General features: G+C 41.0%; 1 protein-coding gene across 34 annotated transcripts in view; it reads left to right on the forward strand.

Annotated features, from left to right (window-relative positions):
- sox6 (SRY-box transcription factor 6) overlaps positions 1-22,635 on the forward strand; it is a 150,689-nt gene extending 128,054 nt beyond the window's left edge. For 30 of the 34 annotated variants that reach the window (XM_084109480.1, XM_084109494.1, XM_084109489.1 and 27 more), the window contains 4 exons: positions 9,747-9,852; positions 16,321-16,494; positions 18,666-18,882; positions 19,865-22,635. In XM_084109480.1, coding sequence (XP_083965606.1) covers positions 9,747-9,852; positions 16,321-16,494; positions 18,666-18,882; positions 19,865-20,168 — 801 coding nt within the window. In that variant the 3' untranslated portion in view covers positions 20,169-22,635. The remainder of the gene's footprint in view (positions 1-9,746; positions 9,853-16,320; positions 16,495-18,665; positions 18,883-19,864) is intronic. The other 4 variants (XM_084109502.1, XM_084109501.1, XM_084109500.1 and 1 more) reach the window with 4 other exon arrangements.
- The last annotated feature ends 382 nt before the right edge of the window (positions 22,636-23,017 follow it).

A 23,017-nucleotide genomic window follows, 5' to 3' on the forward strand; every position in this document is an offset into this window, starting at 1 on the left:
GATTACTTTAAACCAGCATCTTAAAGTAGGTCAATGTATATGTAAAAAAGTAGAGGGACTATTTTTCAATCAACTTAGAAGTCAGGGCGAAAGACATGCCCCGATGTGGGTGGCATCGAAGGAAACTCAGAGAGTGCATCCTCGATAAAGGCTGAGTTTAGGCATTTTTTATTATTGCTGCTTCTCTCAGCATTTTACAATACCTCTTTACTGCTCAAAGCGGTATTGTGGAAGGCATAATCCTGCTTTCTCAAACACAATGCCCAACTCTAAGCCATTATAAACGGAGATATCACCTAAGCCAGTGCATTACGCGCCATTCTTTTGAGATTTCACACTCTTTGTTCGTGTTCTTTAGAGGTGGATGCGGTATGTGAACATGTAGCCATCACCTGTGGCTGTCTCCCTCCCCACCTTTTTCCTTATTCTACCTTCACCAGCCTCAACTCATCCTCTCCTTCCCTCTTTACCTCCCAAAATTGCTCTGGGGTTAGCTCATGGTCAGCCAGACACGAGAATATGCCGCTACATGACATGAATGTTGCTCCAGCAATGGCTGAAAAGGCACGTTTGTCAACAGGCAGCACACACCTACGGCTGCATTGTTCTTAGCAGGCCGAGCTTAACGCTTTTTTTCTCCTATTCTTTTGTCTGGCTTGGGTTTTGTCTTCACACGATTGTAAGGCCGTGCCTTTTTTAACATGGTTATGTGGACATCTTGGCTCAGGTGAGCTTTATGTGTTTTTGTAAGTGGGGAGGAAATCAGTTCGGAGGCAGTTTTCTCCACCTCCCCCAGAGCAAAAAGACATTAAGCTTGTGGCTAAATGTGTTTTCCCTAAAGGACTTTGATGTAAGGGCAAGGTAATTCTAGGCAGCCAGCGGCGCAAAGGAGGGAACGACAAATAATAATTAGGTGCTCTATCAGTGGGAAAATATGACCGGTATGCTTGGGTTATCATTGTTGCTATAGGTTACAGAGCACATCACAAAGACTCCCTCGTTTTTTTTGGGTGTTTTTTTTTAAAGTATCATTTACAAAGACTTTCTCGTTCTTTATTACTTACTTTCCTTCTGAGTTTTCAGTTGCTCCCATATCTGAGATTGCAAGTTTATGACCTTAAAATGTGATGGAAGAAAATGGCAGGCCTCTTTTGTACTGTAGCCTCGCTCAGAAGACTGTCTGCATCTGATGATATCATAAAGGCCGATCCACCTCAGCCTGTTGCTAAGCCAAACAGACGTATTGATGTCGCAAACAACCAGAGGCCAAACAGAAGCTGTATTTTCCTCCTCATATGTTCCAGATGTCTCTGAAGTTCAAACAAATAGAACCGAGTTAATTCTAATGAAGACATTCATTATTCAAAGCATAATATGAAGAATATCCCTTATTTTTCAATATTGGTACTAGGGCTGATTCAAAATTGTAATCAAATGAATTCCATGAATTTCTGATTAATTGAATCAGATTAATTAATTGTGTATATTGATATTTGCTTAGAAAGCACTAAAATAAAGATGCTTTGCTTTTTGTTTTTATTTATTTAAAAATGTTAGTCGAGACTCAGGGGCTATTCACATGATAATATGTACACGTGCAGACTGACATCTTTTCTTTTCTTTCATCTCACCTTTCATTTCTTTAAAGACGCTGCATAAATGTAAAAGTATTTTACCTTTGAAAAATATTTCCTCTCGGCTCATTGCTCAATTTGCGAATTTAACGCATAGATCAGGGGCATGATTATTATTCTATTTTAGATTATTGTTGTATTTTTTCATTATTAATCAATAAATTGGCAGGTCTAATTGTTTCCTATCATCTTAAAATGCTTCGTTGATACCTAAAAGCCAGTTGCAAAGTTAAGGCCACGTAATGCCCTCTAGCCATATGTTTCTGAGGGGACACTTTACATGTCATGGGAAGAGCTACTACAGCCATGTACAAAACGGTAATGAACCGCCCGCTGTATATCACCCAGCGCTGCCAGCAGTCAGACAGTTGGCCTGTGCCTGCTGCTCGCGCCTAACAGACGGGAAAAAAAGGCCTCTAAGTGTTCCAGATAAAAGCTTTCACTTTGGTCAGTTTCAGAATATTAATATTTCAACACATCGCCTCACCTGACATAAATACTGAACGCCCTTTAATAACTGCCTTCCAGTCTGCTGTTTGGAAGTTTATCATAGTGAAAGCTTACGTGGAAGATTCTGGAAAGGTAACATAAATGGGATTAAGGAGAGGTTAAAATCATCTACTGGGGCTGTTGGTAGGGGATATTAAATATTGATTTATCCCGGTGTAACGACTGAGCTGAAGAGTGAGGCTAAGTGCTGCTTACAGATGGATCAATTCATCTTTTAATACAAAGTGTGTCCGTAGAACACAATGGAATGACCTGCATTCCTTTTTCTCTCACAAAAAACCATTTCACTCTCTCTGAGATGGTAGAGCGTCTCCTTTGAGTCTCCTGTCTTTTAGGTGCATGTGTAAAATATTCATGTTTTAGTGTTTGCTTGCTTGTTTTCTATTTGTCTTTTTTTCCATTTGATGTCCCATAAGTAAAAGAAAGCTTTTATGGGACCTACAACAATTTGCCCTTTTTTTTTTTCAAATATTTATTAAAAGTATTATTGTCTACAGAGGGCAGTTATACCATTTCATTATTTATTCCCTGTTCAAGTGCTGTTTTTTTTGTTTGTTTTGTTTTTATCCCTGGAAAGGACACCGCATTGTACATCTCTAGATCTGTTTTATGCGCGAGTTTTAAACTACTTTGTTTGATTTTACATTTTCAAATTGAATTTCACAAACCATCTAATGATGAGGTTCCACTCTGGAAAGAGCCCAGATTTTGATTTCAGATATTTCGCCCTTGCTAATAACCTACTTTTTGACAGATGTTGCAGTCCGATGGGGTCTGGCAAGGAGATAAAATATATTCTTGTGCTGACACTTCCCAAACTGGAATCAAAGGGTGAAAGGCCAGTGTATTAACCTATTGAGCATCCGTCGGCCTCCCTGCCCCCTCCTCTCACCTACATTATTGATGAGTGGAATATTCACTTTTCTCAAATCCCAGAGCACAGGGCCACAAACATTTAAATGGAGCTTTGCTCACTCTCCTCGAAATCCTCACCCCCTACCTTTAGACCCGAAGCCAATGTTTGCTCTCGTCCCTTCCTCGTGTGTGTGTGTTAGGGGCCTATTCACGCTTCCCTTTACAAAGACTTGGGGTATAATCTTGTCTGGTCTGCAGCCCTGGAAGCAATTTTCTACCCCTTTTTCTGCTGCTTTCTTGGAAATTGCCAGCATAGGTTATTTTTGGCCGCAAAGCAAATCCTGCCGTTACATGGCTTTGGCCATCCAAAATTTGATTATATTCTGAACTCAAGCACGCCCCATAGCAAGCAAATGCCATTGTTGAGTATTGCTTACATTAATTCTTTGTTCCATTTGTTTGGGTATATAAATAGCATCTTTTTCGGCAACATGTGAGGGTAGGCGCACGTCTCGAGCTAGTTCTGAAACAATGCCATGCACTTACTCTTCCGCTTTTTCTTGCTTAGGTACACATGACTGAAGCTCAGCTGATTTTACACTGTGGTTGCGTAAAATCACACAAATGGCCAAAACAGGGCAGTCATTCAAAAATGCAGAGAGGCCCTATTCTCCAAACCTGCGCAGCTCTGCTTACGCCAGATATCCCGCAACAAAGCCGGGCGTAAAGAATAGGCTACAATGGGTCATTTATGTGGCACCATATTGGGACAAAATCTCTCCGAACAGGTGCATAAAGAACCCTCTGTCTCCCAGATCTTGTGATTCAGAGTGTCCATTATTATAAATAGATTGCGTGATAAGAGCAGAGAAAGCAAGGTCCCTCTTAACAGATCCTTGAGGACCCAGTGAACAGTTCAGGGTCATTTAAAGCCAGAAAACCCATAACAAAATCCAGAGACGATGATCTCAACGCAGCAGGATAGAAAAACAGCTCTGCAGAGTTTCTTTTACAGCCGAGAGATGGACACGTATAAAATGCTTCATTTCCCCCATGATGTCGAAAGGTCAGATGTTGTGGGTAAATTTCTCAGTTTTATAAGGGAGCAAGCTGTCGGTTTAACATAGTTATAGTTTAATCTGCAACTGTGTGGGACAAAAAAAAAAAAAAAAGACGTACAGAAATGTCACAGTCCTCTCATGTCAGTGTTTTTAGATTGAGTGGTTCTGGAAGGTAAAAAATAAATCTAGGATTGGACACCCACCAGTGGAGGGAGGTCGCAGCCCCAAACACGCTCTGCCAGCGGCCGCTTTGGGAGTCTGCAAGCGTGGACTACCGCTCGGGTATAAAAACCGAGCGACCGCATGAAAGGAACTCTGGGCTCGGCGCGCAACTGCATGTGCTTTAGACTAAACGTTTTAAAACTACTAACTACTGGAAAGCTGCACAATTATAAATAACATTTTGATTGGTTACAGCAGGAATTGAAAGCAGATGAGGGGCAAAATAGACGTGCACTGCATCGGCTTGTATAGGGCCTTGCGCTCAATACAGATGGCTGAAGCAACCTATATTGCTGATACACAGTAAGAACTCATTGTAATGGGCTTTCAAAGCCTCCCTTTATTTCCTCTATCACTTGGATCTCTTAACCAGGTGTGGAACTGACCGAACATGCTGTATTCTCAGCTTTCAGAGCCCAGACAAGGACATGGCACAAACAGTTATTCACTTGACCAATGAGTTGTTGTTGTTTTTTTAACCAGGTTATGAAATTAGCCATGTGCACCTGGGTGACAGTAAAGGCAGATTACTAAGTAGACATGCTCGTGCTTCCAAGGCCAGTCGTTTGTTGTCTTACAATTGCTGTTATCTGGACCCGGCTGCAACAATTCAAGGCCATATGGCTTAAGCCGGGCTATTTTTACCACAGGAAAAGCGTCACTCTATGGCAGTGTGATGCGTAAGTACAGGGTAGACACCAGCACAATGCGCTCCTGCCTGAAATACATGAAATCTGTGGGCAGCGCTGCAGTCCTCAGGCACATGTTCTGCGGCCGGCCTGATTAAAGCCCTCTCCGCTGCGCTGACATGGGCTCCTCGCTCTGGCTACCTTCCAGATGTTCAGAAGTTCCACCAGCCCTGCCATCGGCCCTTCTGTGTTATTACTTCAACGTGCAACCCTCCTCCGTCGAAACAAAATGCATTCTGTAACTGAATTTGAGGATTGAGGGGGGAAAAAGGATAGTGGAGGGGAGATTATTGTGGGTGTCTTTTTCCACTTCAGCTTAGGACTGTGTGGTTATAATTTTAGATGTGGGAATGAAGGGCTGCATGCTGAACTCATTTGAGGGAAGGGCGAGTCGTGCGCCAGAGAGGTCGTGGTTAGCATGGGAGGGGCACAACGTGTACCATGACATCTTTTCTTTTTTGCATTGTTTCCGTTTTTTTTTTTTTTTCTTCGTTTGCCTAACCGCCCTTTCCCTTTCTCCTTCTCTCTGTACTTGCGGAGACTCTGGGCTCTTGCCATCTAACTGCCGTAATGCACATTATAAATATCCTTTATAGCACAATGGTCGTAGAGATCTGCTGGTAAGCATTTGCCTAACTGGACGGGCCTTTTTCAGGATGGTACACACCCTTTACTGCTCTTCTGTGGCAAAGTGATCAGTAAAAATTTAATGACACCATAAAATAATAAAAATGCCATTGATTTATCACAGCACTTGATGCAGACAGTAGGAAAGGCGCTTTAGAGTCTTTTTTCGAGTCTTCAAACAAAAAGCCTGGTGTTATGCATATAAATTATTTCTCTCGATAATTTGTACCTAATGCTATGACATAAATTACAGAAGTTACAACCAATAAGTGTATAAAACATAGTATATTAAATTGAATGGAAATTCATTGTACAATATTTGAAGGTGTAGATGTCAGTTTTATGTTCTTATATTTCTCAATTGCAGACTCCTAATATGCACTGTAAACTGTGTCGCTCTTTCCCATGAATTTCAGCACCTCCTAGGCATGAATGAACTCTCTCTACCTCACTCCATTAAGTTAGACCTGCGACACTGAAGTGTCTAATCTCGTTTTCACGTACAATAGCTCTCACCAGGCTCATTCTTTAATTATTGTTCTGGAAAATGAGAAAGTTTAGCGCCTAAACAGTATTTAATGAAACTCAATGATGGATGCTCCTTGTTCCCCAAACTGATGTTTAATGATCATGACTTTATAAAAGGGGTTGATTGATCAGAGAGAGCCAGCTGAGCAGGGAGGAGGGGATGACACAAGCAAGTAATTTATTAACCACCCCCCCCACACACACACACACACACACAAACACAAACACACACACTTAGACAAGTTGTTGGGCCCTTCCCCAGTGGACAGTCCACGGCGCATCGGCCATCAGTCGTGCGACTAATCGCACATCAGTCAATTTGTCATTGGGTGCTGCGCCTCTTTCATTAAGTGCAATAATGCGGTCTGGTGATGAATACAGCAGTGTAGGAGGCTTCACACGGAGCGTGGCACACCAAGCTAGCGCTCCAACTTATCTTTACAAAGCCGTCTGAGCCCAGCGGGGACCGCTATGTCATAATTAGAAAACACTTAAATAAGCAAGGCAGAGTCAAGACAGGCAGCTCTTAATGACAGGCCATAAGCAGGTAGTGGTTAATTGTACATCAGAATCACTCAGATGGCCATAAATAATGATTGTTCCATCAAGCGTGGTGGTGGGAAATTGCGGTACTCTCTCTCTACAGCTCTTCTCTCTTTCCCTCTGATGCTTGTGCCGTGTTTTTGAGTAATAGTAATAGTTTTCAGAGGGAAAAAACAGTAATAGATACTTATTTTGGGGTAAAAATGTATGTTATCAAGTAGACAAAAGATAATAAAAAAAAATAAAATTATTGAATGAATTTGTGGCAGCTTTATAACTGCATTTATTATTTTCATTGTATTATTATTTTATTATTTTTTTCCAAGGACAGCAATAGTGCAGCGTTATTCGAAGAAGGCAAAAGTGCTGTGTTTAAGTCTCTTATGCTCACAATACTTTAAAAGCAGTAATATTGTGAAATATTATTACAATTTCAGCATCTTTACTCCAATTTAAAGTTAAAAAACAGCATTTATTTAAAATAGAAATATTTTGTAACATTATAAATGTATTTACTGTCCCTTTTAATCAGTTGAATGTGTCCTTTCTGAATACAACTATTAATTTATTTATTTTTAAAACCCAGCAGCTTCTGAATAGCAGTGTATGTATTTATATGAAAATAACAAACAAATCTATAAGGCATGTTTGCGCTGAAAAAAATGACAAGGCTAGTTAAGTGCATTTTGAACCTGGTTAAACTGGATTGCAGGTGGGCTGGTTAGTGAACGTGACAGGCTTTCATGCTGAAACACCACATACAAACGTGCCTGAACTGTTTAGTGAATTTACCCGTCAGTGATGATAAAGTCTATTTAAAGTGACAACAGCAATAAGCACGGAATACTCCCAAGTAATCCACTATTGTCATGAGCTATTGACAAGTTGAGCTGAAGTGCTTATCTTTTGCTGTGTGAAGAGCTTCTACTGTCCACGGGCTCCCCAGTGGCGAAAAGAACAGAAAACAAACAAACGAGCAAAACGGCCAAAGCAGCGCGGCTGAAAGATTAATGTGTACGTTGGTATCTGTGTCTTCGTCTGTGGCAGGGGAGCTGTTAGCATTGTGTTGGGAGGCCGCCCGAGTGTCTGTTCAAACTGTGTATGATAGGCATTCTCTAAAGAAAAGACAATTCAAGCACACCTTTTGCCTGAGATTGAATGCACACCCTGGGAGAAGAACAAACGCTCTGGGGCCGACTCACCATAATGCGCTTTGCTTTTACCATCTTCCTGCTCCATTCGGAGGGGGGAGAGATTACTTGTATCATGCCGAGTCAAAGTGTCCATCTCCTCTTCGAGTCTTTAGAGAGAGCGAGACGGGCCTCCACTAATGCCCTGCCGCACTCACGGCAGAACTAGGTCATTTAACAATGGGCCCGAGCAGCGGTCGGCCCTCTTCCTCTGCATAATACATTAAGTCTAATGTGCTGCAACCATTCAGGAGGACCCCCCAAAAGCTGTTATTTTATTCTGTAAATGCACACGGACATGACATTCAATATTGTCGCACCGGCGAAGAATGACAGGGGTTTATTGTGCATCAAGTGCGACATGATGCCAAGTTTAATCTGAACAGAGAGCAACATGACAAAAGGGAAAACACGGCGTGTTCCTCGGAGCATGAGCCTTGAATAAATGATAGACAGGGAGCTCAGGGCGGCAGAGACAGGGGCATGTACTGCAAAGATTAGAGCGGAAAAGAAAAAAATAAGCTGAACATTTCACTGGAGGTCCCAGGCTGCATTGTGTGCTCAGGATCTTTCAGTGTGTTGTTTCTAAATCCTTTTTAGCAGAGTGTTCCAGACTCTTATCGGTACAAGTCCCTGCAGATGAAGACAGTAAGAAACTACAGCTGTGATAAAGATGACTTGACATGAGCCCATCAAAATGCATGCGAAGAGCATGTGTGTCTGGCAGGGTTGTGTGCCTTTCGAGATTGAATTGGTGCCTTTACATTTCATTCGATTTGAATTCCGCTTCATTAAATCACAATTCAAATTCAGAAATTCACCTTAAAGGGATAGTTCGCCCAAAAATGATATTTAAGCCATGATTTACTCACCCTCAAGCCGTTCGAGATGCATATGTCAATCTTTTTTCAGACGAACACATTTTCAGTTATTTTAGAAAATGTCTTAGATCTTTCAGTGGTTATAATGTGAAGCAATGGGGTCCACCTGCTTCAAGTCCGAAAATGTGCATGCATCCTTCACAAAAGTAATCCATCCGGCTCCAGGGGGATAAACGAAGGCCTTCTGAGGGTAATCCGTGCGGTTTTGTCGTAAAAATATACATATTTAAAACTTTATAAACGAAAATAACTGGCTTCCGGTAGCGGTCGACGCGCGTTCATGGAGATGGATGCTGGCGTATGACGTAGGACGTAGCGCAGGAAGCGTTGTGACGTAGAGCGAACGTGACAGCGCAGCCAGAGAGCAGAGCAAAACAAAACTCTACGTTCGTTCTACGTCACGACGCTTCCTGCGCTACGTCCTACGTCATACGCCAGCATCCATCTCCATGAACGCGCGCCGACCGCCACCGGAAGTATTCTAAAATAACTGAAAATGTGTTCGTCTGACAAAAGATTGACATATGCATCTCGAACGGCTTGAGGGTGAGTAAATCATGGCTTAAATATCATTTTTGGGCGAACTATCCCTTTAAGTGTTTTTATTAGTACTTGGTTTTCATACAGATTTTAGTTTGTGTGTATTATACATTTAGTGTATATACAATATATATAGTAATTGTTGTTGTTCTTTTATTGAAATAATAATTTTAATACTTACTATTATTGTCGTTGTTGTTGTTATTAATTTACAATTTTTTTATTACATTAATAATTTAACTTTATAGAACATTGTACCATTGTGGAAGAACATAATTTCACAATGTTCTAATTTAAACAACATCTAGTAAAAGCCTCGGTTATGAATGAATCTGAAAGATCTGAATAAATACCATTTTCTGTATCAAACATTTTCTCTCATAGTATGCAATTTGGTACATAAAGAGAAACCAATCCTGTAGACAGTAAAGTGTATCTGAACACACATTTTCATTCATTTTTGCAGGAGAGGTCTCATTATGACAGCCTTGGCCATCACCTGGGCAAACTAGGCGAGGATGGAAAGATCGGTCACAGAGTCATCGACCTCACCAGGCCAGAGGATTTCGATGGTAAGTAGTGTTTCAAAACATAATGTGTCTTCTCACAAATTATGCTTGTTGTGCTTTGTACCCTTTCAAAGCATTTCCATATATCTAATGCTTCTTGCTTGTCGACTACAGTGAGGAATGAGGTCAGGTACAGTTCAGTCACATGATCAAATTCCACAATTGCTCGAGGAAGTTGATCGGGGTAATGCAGTGTGCACGGCTGTATTTAAAGTTTTTAACAGCTAGTTCTTGATGACAAAGCATTGGGACAATGCTGGCCCTCCTCCAGAACCAGACTCTGTTGCCAGAGCTCATGTTTGATTTGCTGGGTGTGGAGGTGTAAATGCTGATGATAGAACTTAGATGACAAGATGTCAGCTCCTTTTGCCACCCTGTTCAGAAACAGTGTGCATATATGCACTAGTGTTTTTCCCATGTATATTTGTATATTGCAATATTTATAACCGTTTTCATGGAAATTTAGAGCCAAGATATGGAATAATAAAGAATTCAAGTTCCATGTAATGATGGATATTATAAGGGGACAATCACAATAGATTTGGTTGTTGTTGTTGTTGTTGTTGTTGTAAGATGATCAGCCTCTCAAATCTCTGTTTATGAGCTTTCTAAAGCATAAATTATTTATTTTGGCTGGGTAAAAATCAAAATCTGTAAATAGAGGTTTAGAGATGCAGTTTTTCTGGTCTGGCAAGATCTGCTCTGACCACCAGACCAGAGCAGATTCCCACCAAGAAGCCTATCCCCACCCCTCTCAGATAAGTGAGAAAGCTGGGTCCTCCAACACGGTGGGAACCCATCTCTTGTGGGCCAGGGTTGAGGGCACCCAGCCACCCAAGAGATGCAGTGTCAAAGTCCTAAGTGGAGGTGAAAGAACACATAACGTCCCATCAGTTAACTCCCAGTACAGACAGAATTAGAAGGCCACAGAGATTTCTCATTCCAACGGACAGGCGCCACTATGAGTGCTCAGAGCCATCCCCATCTCTATCTTCCCACAAACACATCGAGATGAAGGATGTGAACGGCATTTTATGATGATACGCCCTACATTAAATAGTCTCTTTTACAAGTAGAGTGTGTTTACCCGTTGGGAAACATGAAGTGTTTACTTGTGTGTTTTTGTGTTTAGAGCCTTTTTTGATAGACCAAGTCAAACAAATTACATTCCTCTCCCTGAACATTTGAGGAATGTAAGCGCCGTGTATGTGATACCTACGCTTAAAAAAGGCTACACTTCATCCTTTTTGTTCTGTTTATTTGCAACTAGTCTTTGTTTTATTATGCCACTCTGTTCAGAAGCTTTGGGGCTTTGTCAATAAAGCTAGCTATTTTTTAATGCACTTTAAATGATTTATCAGCTGAGTAGGAAACTACCATTTGAGAATTAAATTTCTTGACACTTTAACAGGGCGAACAGACTCATACAGTAACTGCCATCGAGAGCAGAGGAAAATTACTGAGTGGGTCCATAACGGCAGCGTGTTTCCCTGTACGGAGGTCCTGCCTGCTGAAAAGACACGTTATATTGGAAAAGGCTTGGGGTGTAAAACAGCTCTCTGTCACTGCTGCAACTCGCAGAAAGCTTTAGGTTGCTTGAACTAATATTTGTGAAGCATGCAGCAACCAAATTAACAGCTGCCAAAGCTCTAACGAGAGAGAGGCCATTGGAAAATAACGGCGGGGTATGGAAATAGATAGAATTTCCTTCATTTCGCAAAAAGCCACGAGCCACATGCATCAGCTCACCGCAAAGTCATTAGGTCTTTTTAAGCTCAGATGAAAAACATTAACTAATACCACAAAAGGCTTTAGTATGGCCCCTTTGTTCATTCACATATGGCTGCGTATGAGTTTTGTTTGCCGAGCGGGTCGGGTCGTGCGTGTGTTTAAACTGTCTCTGTCAGACGGGGGTCTTAGCAGAACAAAGGGTGTGTTGAGTGATTCCAGGGGCAGGAAGTCGAGGTAATATCTGCACACTTTTGAGACAATGCCGGCCAAAATAACTGCTTGACTTGGCTAATCTCTGAGCTATGTTAATGTTGTATTATTTATGCATATGGTTAAATTGTGGCAAGGTTATCGCTGGATTATTATAGGTTAGCAATCACAGCAGTCAAAGCAAAGGAACCAAAAGCTCAATCAGACATTTTTTGTCTGTTAGGCGATCGTTTTGTAAAATGGCATATTATGTTATAAAAAGAACACAGAATATGTGAGGATCTACACTACTGTTTAAAAGTTTGGGGCCTGTAAAATTGTTTTTGAAAGAAGTCTCTTGTGTTCATCAAGGGTGCATTTATTTGATCAAAAATACTGAAAAAATAGTAATGAAATATTATTACAATTTAAAAGAACTATTTTATTATATTTTAAAATGTAATTTATTCCTGTAATAGCAAAGCTGGATTACTCCAGTCGTTACTCCAGTCTGATTTGGTGCTCAAGAAACATTTCTCATCATTATCAGTTGAAAAACATATTCCACAAAAATATTAAGCATCTGTTGTTTTTGATGGATAGACAGATCAAAAGAACAGCATGATGTAATGAACTGTAAGGTATTTGGAAGTCCATTTCTGCCTCAAAGTAAAAAATAAAACAGGTTAAAAATGTATAATTTTTAATAAGAAAAAAAGCATATAGTCAGAAATAGTCACACTGTTAGATAAAGTCTAACTTGCAGTTTTGAGATATAAAGTTACAATTTGCAAGAAGTAATATCTTATTATTACATCCTATTATTAGAAAATATCACACTTACATAATTAAGCTCAGAGAAAGATGGAGAACATTTAACGGTAGTGTGCTTTTGTGTGTGGCTCGTCTATACAACAAAGAGACCAGACATTCTTGTGTCTGTCTGTGTTTTCCCAGCATTCCCACTGCCAGTCCTTTATCCAGTTTTACTGTCTCTGTAGTCTGCACCTCAGCCCAAGTCTCCTTTACACGTCGGTCTATACAATAGTGCATTACAAACAGGAATTTAGCCTGGCCCTCTTCAAGGCCTGACAACATCCAGGGCGAGATGCATGAGAAACAATAGCACATGCTAACATGCACTAACACGTTGCGCTTTTGTCCGTATAAACTTGTTCACACACAGAGAGAGAGCAGAATTCCAAATATCCAGCTGGGTGCAACCCAACAATTGGCATGTTAAAATAGTGGGCTTATATCACATGTAAGTTGTAATGGTTTAATTAGCCCAATATGAGTGCTGACATGAATGGGAGAGCTGAGCATTGTGCCATATCTGCCTGTGCGCTGTAAGAGAGACTCCCATTGTCAGCGCTAAATACCTTCACGGAAAGGCGTCTCTTTCTTTACTGGATCGTCCGCAGAGGGCCTGGCAGGTTTGCGTGATTGTTGGTTGTTTCTCCAAGCGGATTCTTGTGTGACAGTCTGTGTGTGCCCTCAGAACAAAAGGCTAGCTGCAGTGAGAGCCTGAGAGGCTCAGCCTTTTGGCTCCGTTCCGCGTACCATCGAGTCTGGGCCTGCTGCAGGCAGGTGTGCCGGGCCGCGGGGCCCCTTTCACTCGCACACTTCCTCGCAAGCGCTCTCTCTCTTTCTCTGTAATTCATACAGTCCCCCTCTGCTCTCCCTCCTGTTCACCGGGAGAGACAAATTAAATGGAGATTCTTGTATCGCTCTGTCATGTTGGGCACCGGGTCTCATAAATCACAATAAAGTCGATTAGAAGCCTCCTGCCGTCTCGCCCCCCCTCCCCTCCCCTCCCCCACCCTCACGCACCTCAGGGGGTCTCCCGTGGCATCCCGAAACATCTGCATTTATTTACACAATAACACACCTAACTAGGTGCTTCCTAAAAGAGCCGCACAGGGGGAAAAAACGTCATTTAATGCTAATTTGTAAATGTCAGCGGCATGTAAGCTTTCTTATTAAACAACAACAAGCTAGAAAAAAAGCAGAGGGTTGTAAATTGCATGTTGTGGATGTGGGGTGACGTCGCGCGAGCCGACCTCGCTGCCAACTCTTTGGCTGCTTTTGATTAAGGCACATCATGATTGCTGTAGGGTGGGGGGCACGGACCACCCGTGTCTGCGAGCGGGGCTCCATGCCAGGGGCCGCCGCTCGTCTCGTCCCGCAGAGCACCGGCACTCTCTAAGTCGGCTCTCATTCCTGCGGTCCACTCAAATGACTGAGAGCGCTGAGTCTGTGTCTGCTGACGCACTACAGCAACAACAGGGCATGAGATGATTATTACAACCAGCCCCGGTCCCTCTCGCCCTCTCTCAGCGAAAACGGAAAAATGGATCCGATCTGCAATTTAAAAGTCCAGCTGCTGGTTTCTTTCATGTAAGCTCCTCACCTCTGCCTATATCTGAATGCATGCCAGTATATAAATTGCTGAATCAGTGTCAGTGGTAAAGTAATGGCACGGGGCGAATCGTAAATTAGAGCCGGCCATCCCCCCGAACAGACAGCGGCGGTCGTGTCTGGGTAAGGTAGCCGAACGCGCAAGCAAGCGTTGGCAAGGTAATGAATGCCTTCATCTGGCCCCGGCAGTCAGCAGATTGCCCAGCGTTGATGGATACTGTCAGCCCTACGCCACACTACATTTCATTGCACAATAAACATGGCTGTCAAAGCCAAACAAAGTGAAATCAATTTATCCTGCACGGTGAGCGCGTGCTAAATGAAATTAATGTACTGTGCGGGGAACGTCGTCGCCGTATAATCCCAACGAAAGGGGCCGAGAGAAGCTGGGACGAGGCGGCTGGCTTGTAGTGTGTTTGGTGGTACAAAGTTGTGGAGAGGGAAGATCAGAGAGAGCCTGACTGATGCACCATGACTGTGTGGAGCCGGGCAGCCAGATAAACAGCAGCCCTTTCTGGATTATTATGATTGTTAAACATGACATGTGTAAATGGATCTTTTGGGCCCTGGGCAAAGCCATTCTCCCCAGCAGGGCCTGGAAGATAGAGCCTCCTGCTGGCTGCCTGAAACTTAGACTTTGTCTCTCTCTCTCTCTCAGGGCCCCAGTGTGGCATGAGCGTGTGTGTGTGTGTGTGTGTGTGAACAGAGAAGGTACCTCTCCAACATTGCCTATTTTCCCTGCTCCTCCTTTTTTCTGAGCAGCGCGCTGCCCTCGGAATAATCTTTGTATCCCGGTGCTGTAGTAGCGGTGCAGTGCCAAGATCCATTACTTAGCTGGAGTTTTTATTTTGTTTATCAACACCAGTGATAATAGAAATCAAAAGCAGGTATCGTGTGCCAAGACTTGAAGTTTCAGGGTCCTAATGAATACACATCACATGTGCATGATGAAATATTCATGGCTGATTCCAAGCCTTCTTATCCAGTTTTTGGATCATTAAAGATGTATCGTAGCATATGGGAAGGCTTTTTTTTTGTTGTTTGTTTTATTTTTCAAGCCTTATTTATCAACATGTTTTTGTTTGTTGAAATATTCATACAGCTTTTATTTAATTCTTTCACATCTTACATATAAAAGGAAGCAAATGCGCATGCAAACAGAATCATTTTCACTCTGCTGTAAAGTTAAATACAGAAACTGGGGGACACACATGCTGATTGTGAATGGCCTGATTGAGAAGTTACACTCCTTCATGCCTGTTTGCTCTGTATTGCACTCACACCAGGCCTCATTCACTAACTCTACACACGCATGTGTGAAATGCCTGTGATCATTTTTATACAGACACCTAATTTTGTATTTTTATACATCTCTGTCATATAATTATTTATTTTAATTAGTTTTTATTATTATTATTATTATTAGTGACCCTACAAAGTCGTTTATATTTTATTTGAAAAATATAGCCTGAAATATTTTATCCAAGTAACAAAAATAAATAATTTTTTTATTTACCATCCCATGTTTAACCGCTGTGTTTAAGTCTGCCTTTTGTCATGCTCTGTCTGTATGTGTTAGCACATTGAAAGCAATCACATGGAGATAAATGTTTTGTCAGGACATTGGCACTGGCCCTCTCCCCTAATTTTACCTCCTTTACACAAACACACTTGTGCCACATTTGTTATTCAGAGCATTACCATTATTACTCATAGCAGGAGACACATTACGACAGCCATCCAGAAATGTACGGCTGTTCAAAAGTATGAACGCTGCAACCCAGACAAAATATTTAAAAGGCATTATAGTGAGGGTCCTCCTCGTCTGGTTTGAGCTAGTTTTCACTCATCAGGAGTTCCTCGACCAACAATGCCGTCTTGTTCTATGCTCCAAAACATGGGCTTGTCCCATCCAGTTCTGGGATGGGCAGCCTGGAGTATGAGGTACGACTGCAGGCCTCCCTTCTCTGGTTCAGCTCCAGTCACACTGATGTGCTGATGGATGCCCTGCACTACTAGGTTGATTAACGGTTTGCACCCACTCTCTCCTTCTTGCTCTGGTGTTCCTAGGGTGTAGGGAACTGAATGGCTCTGCAGATAAACCACATCAGTATTATTGTTGGCCAACAGGAGGCGCCAGCACTACCGAGGCACGGGTCTACAGGGAACCCCGGGGAAGGAACAGCAACGAACCTCACATCAAACGGCCCATGAACGCCTTCATGGTCTGGGCCAAAGATGAGCGCCGCAAAATCCTTCAGGCCTTCCCAGACATGCACAACTCCAACATCAGCAAAATCTTGGGTAAGTCAAAGCCCCCCAAATCAATCACGACTAGCAGTCATGGCCTTCTGCGTTAGCCTTTCCGTTTTCGTTTTGGGATGACGCCATGCTCCATACAAATAAATTGAACTGATGTCTTGGGAACTATTCTAGAGTGCTTCAGAAACTGCTGAAAATGTCTTTGCTTGTTTTGGATCACACTAATCCAGTAGTCTTTTTTTTTTTTAACACAGCCGTTTAAAGAGTCATTCTACTTACTGAAATGGCTTTACTTTTCTTCAGAGTACTACTCAAGGAATGATTGTCATTAACATATGTTTTCATTCAAGCTCTGACATAATTATTAGCAAAAATCAAAATATCGCAAAAGCAATTGCAAGTAAGCAGAATTTCCATCACTTCCAGGAAATTGGAAAATATAGTAATAGAAATTTTGTTGAGACATGAAGCAGTCACATGGCATTTTCTAAAGTAGAAATTGATCTAAACATTAATTATGTTTCTATTGAAGTTTAAGTGCAAGTCTTCTAATGAAATAAAAAAATTATAGTAAGCATAGTTTGCATTTTTGGTTACACTTTATTTTAAGGTGAATAAGTACTGCGTAATATTAATTAACTACATGTACTTACTATAGAGTTACAGTCAGGGTTTGGTTTAGGGTTAGTTACTTGTAATTATACATCATTTATTGTTACTACTATAGTAAGCACATCTTAAAATAAAGTGTTACCGCATTTTAAAACATTTCATTATTGGTGTTTCCATATTTTTTTTAACGACAGGCCAAAATTCAAATAAAAATAAAAAGATTGACGGAAACCTGGCTATTGAGCTAATCTTCGAAGGTTATTAAAGTTTTTTTTGTTTTTGTTTTTTTTTTAATGAAATTTTGTACTATATATGTGTGTGTGTATATATATATATATATATATATATATATATATATATATATATATATATATATATATATATATATATATATATATATATATATATATATATATATATATAATGACACTGATGATAGTATCAGCATGAATTAGGACAGGAGAAACACTGAACCTCTGTTGAGGTAAAGGGAGGGTCTGTTTTTACCAAACTGAAACAGCCCACTATTTTGGACCAAAACCAAGACTTACACGACTAAAATGTAGCTGAATTGCACCATTAAGAGAGAGGGTGAGTGTTATGTTGATTGACTAGATATTTCAGCATGCAGTACATCGGACCTTGAATTGCACAACATATGCAAATGAATATTGCCATGCCAGTTTTTCCTCTCTTAGCAATCAATAAACAAGCATCTCAGCATTACATAGCTACTAAGCAAAATGTATGTTGTGAATAAGATGTTCAGGCTATTACCACACCTGCCTAATCTTTTGCAAGTAATTCCACACAATTCAATGCATCTCAAACAGACGAGCACAGTTAAACTTGATGGTGTGCTGCCTGCGGGAGCAGCTCAATTAGATGGATTTAGTGGCTGTCACATGGGCAGTGTTTGTCATGAAAAATGACAGGGCTAAATGGGTCTTGTCCCCCAGTCCAGAGAGTCAATAGATCACTGCAACTAAAAGTCCCGTCAGCCCGGACATTCTGAAGGCTGAAGATATTTACTGGCCTGTTGTTTCCACTAATGCAGCAACAGCAACAGTCGTGCAGTTACCCTCCATTCACAAAAGTAGTGCTTACCTCAGAATAATGCAGTTCACTTGTTGTACATTGTGTTTTATGCTCATTTTGTCTCTAAATGTAAAAATACATTTAAATAGCATTCATTTCAGGTATTTCCTTCATTTTATTAAAATGTATTGAATTCATTACAAATATAGTTTTATAATCAATTAAAATGTACTTATAAAACAAAGTCATTCTTTTACTCATTTTATTAAAATCATCATATTATTCATTTTATTAAAATGTATTGAATTTATATATATATATATATATATATATATATATATATATATATAAATTCAATACATTTTAATAAAATGAATAATATGATGATTTTAATAAAATGAGTAAAAGAATGACTTTGTTTCCTAACTAATAAATTGAAGGAAATACCTGAAATGAATACCAAATATAAAAGGTAGTTTAAAATAAAATAAAATCTAGTCATTCTTTCTCCAAGAAAAAAATCACTCCTGTATTATTCCTAACTTCTCACCCGTGTTCAACAGGATCTCGCTGGAAGTCCATGACGAACCAGGAGAAACAACCGTATTACGAAGAGCAGGCACGGCTCAGCAAGATCCACCTGGAGAAGTATCCCAACTACAAGTACAAGCCCAGGCCCAAGCGCACCTGCATCATCGACGGCAAGAAGCTGCGCATCGGCGAGTACAAGCAGATGATGAGGTCGAGGAGGCAGGAGATGAGGCAGTTCTTCACTGTGGGGTAGGCGCACGGCAGGAACAAGATGCCCTTAAAACCCTATAGACTGTCAATAAAGCCAGCTTAGAGCTCACACAATAGGCAGGTAATGATTCCATGCCGTGTGCCAACTCCTGGTGTAAAGCCAGTGACCCTTTAATCAGGTTGATTGGAATAATTCAGCCACTTAGCTCGTTTGTCACGTTATATGGCCCTCGCACTTACTTTTAATATACACTTCAAAGCTAAGTGAGCGCCATCTTTTGTTGCGCACACGCTCCCTTTGTGATTATATGCTGTGGTAAATTTATTTTTTCCGTGGAGGAGGGGAAATGCACTGTATGGCCCTGGGTTGAATCCCATTGACAAAATAGTATTTTCTTTCAGCTGCTTGAAAGTGGTGGTTTATCGCATTTAGACGGTAACAGAGGGCAGCAGGACTCACGTAGCCATTATTTTAGGATATTAGAGTCGAGTATGAATGTAGAGAGGGCTGCAGGGCAGATGTTTGGAGCACAACTCTATAATTTACTGCGTGTGGTGAGTGAAGAAAATGCCTGCTCCAGGTGTTTCCACTTCAACAGCAAGAAATACGAGCGCTGGAGTATCAATCAGCCTGTTAAAGATCAGGAGACTGTGTCTCTACCAACCAATTGGCTTTGTCGCCCCGAAAGAAATGAGTGTCATTTTCACAATCGTTCCCAAACCGTTGTTGCTGATTGGGAATAATTTTTTACAGGGCTACTGGTTGGTCACGTTCCATTCAAGCCTGGGTTTCAAGCCTCCCCAAGCTTTATGTTTTCAACCAGCGTTTGGTTCTGTACATTCTTTCCATTCTCCTATTCCCCGAGACCGTAATTGTTTTCCTTGAGAAGCGTTAAACTTGTCATCCGTCTCTTAAAAGCTCTAAAGCTTCTATGAGCTTTGTATAAAGTAAAAGTGCACACTTGCTCTTCATAAGCATAAAACTGTCTTTCTCCCGTGTGTTTCTTCACCTCTGTATCAGGCAGCAGCCACAGACGCAGATCCCCATCACCACCAGCGCAGGTGTCGTCTACCCCGGTGCCATAACCATGGCGACCACTACGCCCTCCCCTCACATGACGTCAGACTGTTCCAGTGCCTCGGCCAGCCCTGAGCCCACCATCCCCGTCATCCAGAGCACCTTCAACATGAAGATGGAACCAGGCACCATGGTGCCTAGCGACCCCGTGAACGGAGAGGACGAGATGGACATGTACGAGGACTTTGAGGACGAGCCCAAATCGGACTACAGCAGTGACACACAGGAGCCGGTCAGTGCCAACTGAGGCCAAGACACCCTGTGAAGAATATCCTTTTCTTAGAGGGAAGACTGAAGAAGATGAAAAAGAGAACATAACGAACAAAAAAAAAGAAATCGAAAAACTTGTTTCTAATGATATACATTTTGGGAGCCAGCATGCAGATGTGGCTCCTTCAGATTTAACAGCTATTGGTCTTAAATGTTTCTCCGAGTGTGAAACAATTTGATTGTTTTATTTTGGCTTTTTTTATTTTATTATTTTTGTTATTTTATTGATTTTTTGTTTTGTTTTTTTTTCTTGTGTTTTGATCATGGACAATTTAGGGTATTTCCTACGACATTTTTAAATAATAGGACTTGACAATTGAAACATTTCATATGAATGCATAACTCACAGTCTTACTCAAATTCATATGGATTTACACATGTATTTGTTGAAACCTTTTTTTTTTTCTTTGAAGCGTACATTACTGTTTTAAATGGGGTTCGATATCTCACTCAGGTATGCTGTACCAGCCAACAGCTTGTGAATGTTTTTAATCAGAACTATTTCAAATGAAAAAGACAAAAACACTTCATTTGACATTTCATAATACGATAAAACTGAAGAAGTCCTTACATTTGATGAACCATAGAGGGAAAGCCTAAAACTCCCCATTATTATTGTTGTTATTATTATTATTATTACTTTTTTTTTTTTTTTAAGTCCAGATGTGCCAAACATATCATAAGCTTCCTGCTCTTAAATCTTAAATTTGAAAGTCTTAAGGGAGAGACTGCATGAGTCTTAGACAATCCTTGCAATCTTATCTACAAAGCCCACTTTCTTTTTCTCCTCTCCATTGACTACCACCTTCAAATGCTCAGGAACTAAGAGTGTTATAGTTCTCCAGGAGGTTCAATGCAGTGATCATCTGACCACCGGCCTCGTCTAGTTCAGTCTTACCCGCTCGGTTCTTAATCACAGTGATTGTAATCAGGCCAGAATGCCAAGGGGCCAAATGGCATCCAATCTGCAGAATTGGACAGGCAGCAAAAGGCAGCTTTGGTGTATTACAATCACAAATTGCTGTTGTACAATATGTACACACACATTCTGCTAAAGTCTTTAGCCCCGTTTTCCAGGGCAGCAAGTTTAAAGTACACTTAAGTCTTGTGGACATTGTAATCTTAACTGACATAAAATAGTCTTAAAGCCCTTTGGGCTTCTGCAATTTGTTCATCATTAAGTCTTAAGAGAACGTCCAGTTTATTAGGATGTTTTGGCCAGTTATGCAGAGTGTTAAGGAGAAAATTAACTAAACTAATAATGGCACTTATTTTCCAAATTTTCTATATACTGTCTAAGGATACTTGGATTTAACATGGTTTAATTGTATTTACATTTTAAAAATATATTCTGAAATGAACAGAAGACTTTGGATCTTGGATCTTTTTGAGCACTTGAAAAAGAAAAAGAAAAAAAGACGACAATTCATAACGAAAAAGCACATTTTTGCTCCTTTGTATTCAGCCCTGCAGCTCTACTAAATTATCCGCTCGTTCCGGCAGTAGAACGGATCTCAGGTTGTTTCCGTGTGGAAGGACAGCCAAGAAGCAGCCAGCGGTCAGGGCCTCTTGTTTTAGACTTTGGCCCTACTGAAAGCTCCTACAGGGTGCGAGTGCCATTCACCTCCACTCACCTGACCTCTGCCCAGCACACACCCTCCCTCAAGGGGCTGCCATCTGGCTCCCGGCATCGGCCCGTGCCCAGGAGAAAGGTGGCGAACAATGGAGATGAGGCCCATGTGGTTTATTGTGCCCTCTCTCCATCAAAGCTCTAGCGAAAGGCCGCGGCCAGAAGCAGCCACGAGGTGCTAGCGAGCAGATGGAACAAGTAGATCAAGCTGTGGGGGATTATTAAAATGACTGACGAGTCGGTATCATCTGAAATACGGCATTATTAATGCATGAGTCCTGCTATTTTGCCTTTGCCCTTGAACCTGTCTGTTTCATTGGTAACCCAGAGATTAGAATAGACAGGAAATGTCACAGCAAGGCTGCTGGTCACTGCATTACTCCTCCAAAGGTCTAAAAGGTACTGATGACTATTTAGCGCTTACTTCTCCCAGCAGTTGAAGCATTCACTTTTTCTTTTCAGCGCCCCTCTTTGAAAAGCATTTACTTCATTCGTAGAAGTTTCGAGCACTTCTTTAGAAGCTTGTATTTGTACCTTTTTATTTAGTTGGTTTTGTTTAAGTTTGTTGTGATTTTTACATAAGGTACAATACTCAGCTGGATGTCCCTTGACATCCGCGTTAATTTTTTTTTTTCCTTCCCTGCTTACAAGCCAACGTTTATTGTTTAAAGCTGTTATATCTGTTTGCTGGTGGATTGGTTAATTTGTACGTGATTTGTACATATTTCCTTGACCATGCCAAGCCAGTTCTGTAGGCTGGTAGCAGACAAAAGGACTGTTGTTGGAACTGAAACTTGATTGCGCTTGTATAGATAAAAAAAAAAAAAGAAAAGAAAAGAAAAAAGACTATTTCAATCTCACACGGAGACAATGATTCAAAAGTGTTACAAGCACTGGATATAAATGGTATTTTTATCAATTCTGACAAATGTGAAGCCGTTGTGCGAGGAAAAAAAAGAAAAAACCTACATGAACAAGTCACCTGTTTGGACTCATGTGAGCGCGCCTCACAGTTGCCAGATTTGAGTCATTTTTCTCTTGACATATTTTGTTTATTTATGCAAAGACACGTGATGAATGAACACTTTGTTTAAGCTCCAGTGCTGCCTAGGGGAGAAAGAGCAGTATACTCAACGGAGAAGCTTGCGTAGTGACTGAGACACACCGGACTTCAGTAGCACATTTTAATGGTCATG

This window comes from Abramis brama (assembly GCF_963993115.1).
Source record: "Abramis brama genome assembly, chromosome: 3".
NCBI lineage: Eukaryota > Metazoa > Chordata > Actinopteri > Cypriniformes > Leuciscidae > Abramis > Abramis brama.